Here is a 10642-nt window from a genome sequence, read left to right on the forward strand (position 1 = left end):
ACAAATCGATACTTCATCTTGCGAATCGATTTTCTAACTGCCGGCGCATTAAATGAAGCAGAGACTATTACTGAGATTATTGTGTTTTATTATGGCTAGCGTTCTGGAGGGGCTTCTTCATCAATCTCGGCAAGCTCGGAGGAACGAGATGACTCCGAAAGATACTCGTTATAGAACACAGTTAACTCGCTTAGTTCTCTGGCTGTTGCACCGTCGTTCAGGCAAAGCGAAATTTCTTGATCCTGACTTTCCGATTCTTCCAATTCTGAAGGTCAAAATGTTTCTCTAAACCGGGTTAATTAAGTGATGAACCAGTTTTTTGTGCAGTTCTATGATTGCTTCCTCCTTTCCTTCCTATCTTTTTGTATTACTAGGACTGCTATGTTGTGAATAACGTACTATTGTGTAACTATTTGACAAACCACGCAAAAAATGACGGAAATTGTCAAGTTTTTGTGATTAGGAGATGTGGGCCAGTATTTATTTGTTGATTACAAGTGACTTTGAGGTTCATGGTCATCTAATGGTCATCGGTTAATGGTCATCTATCCAGACCACCTTCCCGGATGTTTGTCTTCGTGTTTTGCACCAATAATTTAAAATCTGCTTGGATGGGAAAATGCACCAAACTGTAGGACTAAACAGCAGTTATCTGTTGCGACAATGATTCAGTACCACTGTTCTTACCTAAGCTTTGAGAAATCAAAGATATACGTTTTAAATGCGATTTTCTTCTCTAACTCCTCGTTTCTCTATCATTTCCACACGAACCAATTTAAAAATCTGAAAAATCTTGAGACTGTGTCATTTAATCTTAGTGTAGCTGTCATCACCTTGCCAGTCATTATGCAAAAAAGCTACCGGTTCTATTAGTTTTGTTAGTAGCAATATTACTGGCAGCAACTTATTTAAAAGCGAGGAATTTTCCAATGTTGGATTTTCTCCAGTAATGTATAAGTTTTGGAATGTTGCAAGTGCTATATCGCAAGACCTATATACCATCTAAAAATCCAGAAATCAGAAATATCAGGAGCATCAAAGTGACTAGGTTGTTCATTCAAGCGACTTTTTACAATAATGCGAACAATGAGGATCTCTCTACACTATTTCGTCTCTGCAGCAGTGTAAAAAGTAGCATTGTGGGATAAACTGATCAGTCTTATGGTTTTTTCGATTTTAGATTCGTTAGGAGTGCCTTCGCTATGATACTTGAAAACTACTTTCCAAATTGGATTCGCCGAGAGTGAGAGAGAGATATGCGAAGTAAAACAATCGAAAATCCACCCCAACACTGGCTTCAGCCAACTTAGAGATATTTGTTCCAGAATCTGGAGTGGTGGGGCCTTTCAGGTGGGTTATGCCTATACGGGCTCGTAGATTATGGGGAGGAGGGTGATTCCGTCCATTTTTCCCAATTGCCGTGAAAAAAACGGCTCGGAAGATGCGGCTTCGAGCGTTCCGAGGCGGTATTTTCTACAACGAGTTCGATTGGAGCGCGCCACATCTTTCGGGCCGTTTTTTTACGGCAATTAGCATGAGATGGACGGAATCACCCTCCTCCCCATAATCTACGAGCCCGTATAGGCATAACCCACCTGAAAGACCCCACCACTCTAGGTTCGTAGGGCGATTCGTAGGGAATGCATTCAACTTGCATTCAAGTTCGAACGTTATTGAGACAATAAAAAAATATAGTTGGTCCAGTAGGTCACAGTAGGTCAGCACTCGGCAGTCAGTCGCTTGTTTTGGCTCCTTCCTTGTCCAAATGAATGTAAATGAATGAATGAAATAAGGAAGTCATTGCTCGCGTGAAAAAAACATGAGAAGAAAACGAACTAATGACGTAGAGAATGTGTTAATTTTTATCTCATACATTTATGTTTTTATTTTATTTTTTTATCTCATACATTTATGTTTTTATTTTATTTTTTTATCTCATACATCAAACATCTGTTCGCTCAATTTAATACAATACAATAATACGCCTATAATGTCCAAGTTAAGTCACGCATATCATATTTTAATTTTAAATAGTAAAATGCATATGAGTAATTGATCATACTGACCATGTTAACTAGCAACTACAGTACCACCTTCTTCAAACGTTGCTGTACAATTTCTTAGACTGTTTTTTTCTTTGGTATGAGATTATTAACGCTCTGAGGAATGCTTGGTTTTTTCCACATTTGCTATGTGAATGTATTGAAATTCATACAAACTCTTGGAACATTGAGCTCGCGACTCGAGACAGCACAATAAACATAAACTAAATCCTCCCTTCCTGCTAAGGATTGGTCTCCTGGTGACCACATCCTTGTACAGCGTCAAAAAACCTTTCATATCTTCCAGACTAGAGCGGGAAAGACATCAATTCATTCATTTATCAGCCCTCCCGAAATTTTCATACCATCTTTTTTTGCTTGCAGATTGAAATCCGCTGAGATAGAGTTTATCCATCACTTCCTCCCCATTTTAGTCGCTTTTTCATCCCGCATTTTATGTCAACTGATTATCTCCCGAAATATAAGAGGAGCGACACGAACTCTTCAGTTATTTCAGGGACTCAGAAGTCTGTTGACTTGCTTTGCGCCGATAAACACTGCATACCAAAATTTTTTCGTCCGATATTGTTGAGGGGCACAAAATCTGCAAGTAACAGATAATGGGGTAGTTACGGTCATTTCATAAATATCTATCTTCCTTTTTTTTCTTTTCAGAGAGATAGTGCGCCTCAGCGCATCTGCACAGCAATCCCTCTAATGGACTTTTCTATTGAACGAAGTGTGAAGAAGTTAAGTCATTCTCGGGTAGGGACGGACTTGTACTGGGCTGCTAATAAGAAATGAAGCTACCACAATAGCGAATGATTTCTTCAGTGGTAAAGCGCAGGCTTCAGTGCATATGTGAAATGCCTTCATTTATCGCCACATTCGTTTTTGTTGTGAAGGAAGAGCTCTGCTTTTAGAGAATAAAATTTGTGCTCGTAAAATTTATTTATTCTTGGAAAGATATCCAGCCGTGCTAGACTTTGTTGCATCTACTTAAGTAGCTGTGAATCAATCCTATTATTTGTTAAAACTAAAATTTCTCCCTCGGCAAATCAGCTCTCTTGTTTGCGTTTTTTTTTTGCATTTTTTTTTTGTAAGCAAGTTTGAAACGAAGCCACAATCGCAGAAGCAAGTAAGAACTGGACCAACAAGAACTTTTGAAGAAAATAACTCGAGAAACGTAAATTTAGGATATCTCTTGTCCCTAAAATCGAGAAACGGTTTTCTCCACCGATAATGCAAGATTTCATTAATTTTGTCTCGAACCTTGCATTCTCGTCGTTGTGGAAGAACATGACTGATGTCCGTTTTTCCCTTGTCGGACTGATTTAATAATAGGTGCGAGATTTAGCTTTCGCTGGTTATGTAGGTTTCGCCGTTCGTTCTACAGAGCTTGTGGAGAATCTTGTTGCGTCCAATTTGAGTTCCAATAATGAAACGACTAGTTTTAAAGCGAGCGGATAAGCTAATTTCAAGAGAAACATCTTCGTTTGCGCTTGAAACTGTTTTCTTTCTTTTCTTCGTTCCCAGGTGGCTACGGGTTGTATTATTCTACATCTATCATTCCAACTTTTTTTCACATTGTTCCTCTCCAATTAAACAATTTAGGAGGTATGTATGTGTGCCACCTTATGGAATTCTGGATACGAATGCATAAGTAGAGTTATTGCAGCGAATGAATCGAACATTTCCTTTGAGACCCGTTAATTGAAATGTCCTCCACAGGCGTCCTATGACATTAAAGTCGTTTCTTCAGTCTACTCAGCTATTCAACTCCTGTTACAACTCTAAACCTTCCTCTTAACTGGCATGTGCAACATATTTTTCAAGCTATTCTGCCTCATTACACAAGATATTATATATATATATATATATATATATATATATATATATATAGCAAATATAATAAGTGGATATAGAGGAGGGAAAATTTTCCAGCTTGCTTGTTGAGGCACTTTTCTTTCCATATAGTTCTTTTCTGCTTGGTGGCTTGATCGAAATCTTGGAAGAGCCCTCCAACAGCCTTCATTTACTCAAAAATCATACCTCCATTTGTAGGAAACCCTTTTTTGTGCGTAACATGCCAAATATGTATTTTGAAAAACAGCTTTCGTTCTCGCTACGAAAAATATTTTTGTTTGCTGTAACGCTGTTTTCGTTGTCACTACCTACATGGCACACATCAAATATAGGTGGCCAGTTGCAGGCAGCGTTGGCGATGTCGATCGATTTGAAGCAGAACCTAGACGTCATCGACTATTTCGGGGCTCTCGTGGTGTGGGTGATCTTCTTCTCGATTCTCTTCATTGTTTCCGTCACCTGCATCAATTGGTGCTGCATCCAGAAACACGATGATATCACGGTGCTTGAAGAAGTTAGTCGGAATTTTTGCGTTTCAGTTTTCAATTCGACTTCCATACGGTTCATGTGTCTCTGCTTCTGCGGCTAACTCAACCATTCCAATTCTTGAAATGAAAATCTCGCTTAGGAAAGGAAGCAGAGCAGATAGAAAGGTACTTTAAGTAACCAAGTAGTTGTGGGCAAAGTAGTGTTTGTACAACGTTTTGGGAAGGAAAATGTCTCTATTTTTAGAATCTAGAATATTTCCAATTCTGTAGTTCCGATATCGGCATGAAATTTTCGATGAAGCTGCCGATCACAGCCGACCTCGCACGTGTCGCATCGGGATGACGCGTTAACAGAGCACGACAAGCACATTTTCTTGTTTTTTATTGTTTTTCCTTCTTTCTTCGTTTAGTACTGCACGAATAAGGAAGGTAACCTAACCTAGTCTTATGAGAGCCCTTTTCCATTAGTTCTTTCTTTTGTTTTGCTTCTGGGGCGCTTCTAAGATCTTAATTGAAGTGACTTTGTGCTCCATTTTCTCGTACAGTTGTGCACGCCTGGTCACGTCCTTACGGTACAGACCCCAAAAAGTCGCTCATTCGCTGGTTTAGCGTTTTCGACCACTTACACGGTGTCTCATCATAGGCTTTCGTTTGCAGGAATTGGATTTCTGCCCAGCTTTTCGTTTATTTGCGCACAATCACAAATGCGTTTATTTGTGTAACTGGCCTACACACTGACTTGGTGGTGGCTAGTCGATGTGTCAAGTCAGTGTTTTTATCCTCCCGGACACGTCTGGTGCCAATTTATCGACCCCGGAGGGATGAAAGGCTTGGTGAGCACCAGGGCGGACTCGAACCTCCGAGCGATCGTGCAGGAAGCAGAACCTCTAACCGCTACATTACACCCACCCTGAGATGATTGATAAAAAGAATAAATGGAGTTAATCAATCCGCTCGGGATGCGCCACCGCGTCACCTTCAATTTAGAATCATTTAACGTTTTAAGAACGCATAAATAGCCTGTACGATGACTTGTGGGAACTAGCCGATGTAGTCAAGTTAGTGCTTTTATCCTCCCAGACAAGTTTGGTAGCAATTGATCGACCCGGAGGTGATGAAAGGCTTCGATGGCACTAGGATGGAATCAAACCTCCTATGGATCCTGTTACAGCCGTAGCGGAACTTCTCACCGACTGCTCTACCCGAACCCGAAGACGAAGATAGAACTAACATATTGTGAAATTCAAATTTGAATGCAGTTTTAACAGAAATGCTTGTGTTAGCCACGGAAAGCGGTTTTGGCTAATCTCGATTTTTTTCGTTTGCTGACTTAGCTTATCTGGCGGGTGGATGCCGTGTTCGTCCCAAGCTTGTGAAATAACTCCAGAAACAGTCTCGGAAGAATTAAAAACTTCTGAAAATTTGAAAAATGCCCCTGGAAGTACTATAGTACACCTGGTGGTCTGATTTCCACTCGGATCTTGGGATCTCAAAACGATTGTGAATACGAAGAGATCATGCAAAGCTACACGAAGAAGTGGAGCAGAAATCCTGTTAAATCTTGGAGGAGTCCTCAGAGCAATGATCAGGCTTTGTAATCCTATTCACATAGTACGATACGAAGTAAGAGAAAGAATGGAGTAATATCAAAGATAAAAAAAATAACTTCTATGAGCTTCCCGCGCTCTCGGGAGACCTGGAGAGTGCCCTCTTCCAGAGAGGATGTGACGTGGTGGTTCTTTTACAAAATTGTATCTAAACTGTTTGATGGTGTGCCATCAAAACTATCGACCCCACTCGAATTTATCGATCATTTTCAAATCTCTTAATTTGAATAACAGCGTGTAATTATGTCATTTGATGTCATTTCGCCTAATCACATTCAAAATAGTGAACCATTAAAAGCTTCAGTGGAAACGTTGGGCGAGTATGGACCAATCATTATGCGAAATGTTGCATAAGCCGTATTCAACTCAAGAAATCAAATACTGAAGATGTCTACTGTCTACGATGAGCGCAGTGCTATTTCACAGACGACTAGCAGCTGAGGTTCACACTGTTTACGTATGTGGGCCCAAAACGACATGAAGCATGGTGCATTTGCGTATGCGGCTGCGCGCCAAGCAACGCAGTGGAGATGGCGATTGGAATCAAGGTGGGACCACCGCCACCAGTGATTTGTGCTGCTAGCAAGCTTCTCCCTTCGATCCTATCCACTACGCTCCATCACACCGCCTCAAGGGCAGCCGCTTACGCAACTGCACTGAGCTTCATGCATTTTGACCCGACGATAGATATCTTCATAAGTGCTCAACTGAGAACAAACTTTTCTATGCCGACTTCCTGTTCCTGAACAAGTGGTTTAATGTGTTTCTCGGGTGGTATGTTGGGAACTATTCCAAACGATAACATTGAAATGTTGGTGGTTCTGGTTGAATTCTTCCACCAAAGCGGAAACAATACATTTGAGATGCGCCCACTCGTTCGACTTCAGCTGAGAGTGTTTGATGTTTATTAATGTGCATGCAGCCTGCGCAATGATTTGAGACGACCAGTGGTTGTATCAAGTAAATCATTTTCACACTCCCTGGCAAACCAGATGCCATTTTATCAGAAGCGCAAAAGTTAGATTTTCCTTGAATCTTGGCATAATGACTGAGAGTATTTGATTGATATTGTCAAGCAATATCCAAGATTGTGAACAGTCTTAAATTACGGCTAACGTTTCGGCGTTGTCACCTTCGCCAGAGCCTAAAAGTGAGAAAATTTGCAATGTATCCTCTCAAATTCCTCATCCAGAACAAGTCATCATCCCCTAAGATATTACACCCGGAAACAAAAACCAAAAGAGCTCAAATCGTTGTGCCTACTTCAGTGGCCGTGTTGTTGTGATGTTAGCGGATATTTGCGCGGTGGAATCGCTCCGCTAATTCTAATTAGGATGCGATCCGCATATAACCCCGTAGATCAAAAACCGCAACGGTCTTGATACAGAGCCAACTCGTTGGTCACAGCTGAGCACTCTTCCTTTCTATTCATTTTTGGACCTTTTGCATTTATCCAAAACGTTTCTAAAGTTCTGCGAGCTATAATTTCGGGTTCGTACGATAAGATCGTGGCAGCAATAGAGAAAGGAGCATTTTCATGACATTATCTGCCGTGAACTCCGAGGGGAGTTGCTGCATTCGATTGTTTTATCCCATTTAGATGGTTTTTAATGCGAACACAAAGAAGTCGCCCTGTTTCGCTGATGTATTGGTCCCCACATGTTTTGCACGAAATTAGATATACTACACACCAGAGACCATACAGTCCCCTTCCTTACCGAATGGACATATTATACAGTCTGGAGTAAGACAGAAGCGATCGTACATTCTATTTCGAATTAATTGCTTCCTGAGATTTGTTGGAGGTATTTCCACACTTCTCACTTGGTCCTCAAGACCGCTTTTCACCAGACTAGCCCGTATTGCTTTACTAAAGTCGTCGGTTATGCAGGGCAAGCAGAAATTGATCTTATTCGAGTCAACCACTGTAGCATATTCTCGCTGCGCACCAAGATCGGGCTACTACGCGTTACATTGCCAGTGTAACCGTTAGAATTCGCGATACGTTGCGCTAGGTTGATCGCATCGATCCACTCCTGGACATCTGATGTCACCCTTACGGCTGTCCTAAAATATGTTTTGACCACAGATTTCTTAGTTTTCCAGGGATGAGCGGAAAGACAATGAACTAAATTGTTTTTATCGCTAGGTTTTCGGAACCATAGTGTCTTCCATTCACCACTGAACCACTGTATTTCTACATTAAGGAAGGACAAGCAGTTTTCTTTGGGTTTCTCCCTTGTAAGCCGTACCTAAGGTGACTGCCGGTTTAGGAGCTCGAAACAAGTGTCGAAACAAATACAGTGGTCGAGGAAGGGAGGATATATTGCAAATTTCTTACTTTCCAAGCTCTGACAAAGGCGACGACACCGGAACGTTAGCCGTAATAAAAGACTATTAACAATCTTGGCTATTGCTTGACAACATTAGTCAAATACTGTTAACCATCATTCTCACAGGGATGAAGCGGCTGGGTGGTTTAGAGCGCTTGGAACCATTTACTGTGCATTCGAAACGGATCCTCCTACCAGTGCAGTCTTCAGAAGACAAAATCCTTTCAGTCTACAAAAAGAGTATATAGTGTCGCCAACACCCTCAATTTGTTGTATGCTACCTTTAAAAAACAGAATGTTATGTTGTTAATATCACGTATTTTTCTGTTAATATTTTGGGGGAATTGTGATGCGCGGTTTTTTTTCGGCTGACCAAACCAATACATCTAGTAGCCAAACAACAAGCTATTGCTGCTGTCTGCAGAAATGTAAGAAATTTTTGTGTGATCAAAAGGCCGAAGAAAAAAGAAGAATCAAAACAAATTCCTCTGACTGTAAAACATTAATTATACCATTTCAGCGCGTCACTACATTCACAGAATCGATTGCCAACGTTTTCGATTGGTTCTTCGAAGTTCTTCTTTTGCTAACTTGACTGGAATTGTTTTCCTTTTGCTGGAGCCTGGTGTCGAATTCCCTTCGTGTAAATGACTTCTTTAAATTGTAAAAAGTGGGAGAGGATTTGAAACAGTTCGATCAACGAGCTTCCTTGAACACTCCTCTTGGGGCAATTTCTTGTTGTTTGTTTTTTCCTCATTGCAGAAAAGACGTGACACGCTAAAGGGTTTCGGATATGTATGACGTTTAATTTTGGAAAAGGGTGATGACTATTGTTCGTTATTGCTTATGCATGTGAAAATACCACCATCGATTCGTGGCTGCAGTGAAATCTATGGTAGAGAGAGAGTAATCTATTTGAAACAGTTGAATTTTAACTTCATGTGCATATCAACAGGGAACAAATGAGATTGCAATTATCTCATTGGCCTTCCTCAGAGAGTATGTAACATCCCAATGTGACATCTCGAGATAAAGTTGGACAGATGTTAGATAATGGGCAAATGACTTTTTTGTTCTGAAATCAATTGAGCTATTTGAGGAAAAGGCCCAAGGTAATTTATATATAAATATTATTATGTTTATTATTATCATTATAAGAATGTTTAATTCCATCTGAAGGGTCGGCTGTTTTTCCTCTTTCCAAAATTATCTTTTCTTCAGATGCAGCTTCTTATCACAGTTTTGAAAACAAAAGAAAAATGGTAATTTTGACCACTCTAAAGGTGATCGTAATATCAACAGCAGAGATCCCATCGTTTTCGTCTTTTTTAAAGGAACACCTCTTTCTTTCCAGATTTAGGTTCTTGCGTCTTTATTCATTCCAACGCATAATTATAATAAGCGCCACAAGTTTACCACGTAGAGGATGAATGTGAAAATCCTGTGGAAATTAATTGATCGCTTTCTTTTCTTCCTCTGCTTCCTTAGGTTGGAAAATTTCTTGGATTATTTGATTTGGTTGAACAAATGTAGGCTTCGACTTCCACTCTCTTTCAGACGTCGTCTTTGCCAAAGCACACTATGAATCACAAACATTTTTGCACACTTTGAAAGCCAAAGCACATGAGTCACAAAAATCGAAATTTTCGACCTACATATTTAGAATCTGTTACTTTATTTGCACGTTATGAATGCTGTTTGACTGAATCAATTGAGATTCAATCCAGTTTTTATTTGAATTTTTCAGTGGGGCTACAACCACAAATTGCACATGCGAATGGGCCCACATCGGCCATCAGTTGTCGCCCGAAATGTCCGCCACCCACTAAAAGAAGATAATGCCTTGTGAATACGCACCTGATTCATCTGTAATGCCTTCCTGGATACGTTGCAAGTACATGGTCACACTCCTATTGCATTCCGTTGTATTTTGTATGACGTCAGAACTGTGGAATTCCCGAAGAATTAGCGTTTTGTGAATTTGATTTGTCTTATGAAGTTTCGCATTTTCATAGTGCTGATGCTGCTTCATGAAATGCGTGTTTACCTGTATTGTTATTCATGTTCGAATATTTTGCTTGGCTCTTGCATTTTGTGATTGCGATTGTTAATCATTTGCGATTCCGATATGAAGTGCTGGAAACTAAAAATACTTCAGTTCCTAAGTTCTCGGTGTTTTCTGTGTTGATCTTCATTCTCTAAAAATAGTTTGAACGGACAGCTTACATTTTGAAACGGAAGCGCCCTTGTTGTTAATGTAAACTTTGTAAGAGTTCCTCCATGTGTAGGAAAATAATTCCTTCGAA

At 40.2% G+C, this 10642-nt stretch overlaps 1 protein-coding gene across 2 annotated transcripts; it reads left to right on the forward strand.

Moving 5' to 3' along the window:
- Positions 1–1441: 1441 nt before the first annotated feature.
- Positions 1442–10185, forward strand: RB195_010938 (uncharacterized protein; the record flags this gene model as incomplete). Of its 2 annotated transcripts, XM_064192149.1 has the most annotated exons (5): positions 1442–1466; positions 2636–2652; positions 2718–2796; positions 4259–4422; positions 10084–10185. In XM_064192149.1, the coding sequence occupies 5 exons, from the start codon at positions 1442–1444 to the stop codon at positions 10183–10185; spliced, it is 387 nt and encodes a 128-aa protein (XP_064049731.1). The 2 variants fall into 2 exon arrangements, with proteins under 2 accessions (XP_064049731.1, XP_064049732.1); XM_064192148.1 differs by lacking the exons at positions 1442–1466; positions 2636–2652; positions 2718–2796 and having other exon boundaries at positions 4267–4422.
- Positions 10186–10642: the final 457 nt, after the last annotated feature.

Source organism: Necator americanus, chromosome III, assembly GCF_031761385.1.
Source record: "Necator americanus strain Aroian chromosome III, whole genome shotgun sequence".
NCBI classification, from domain to species: domain Eukaryota; kingdom Metazoa; phylum Nematoda; class Chromadorea; order Rhabditida; family Ancylostomatidae; genus Necator; species Necator americanus.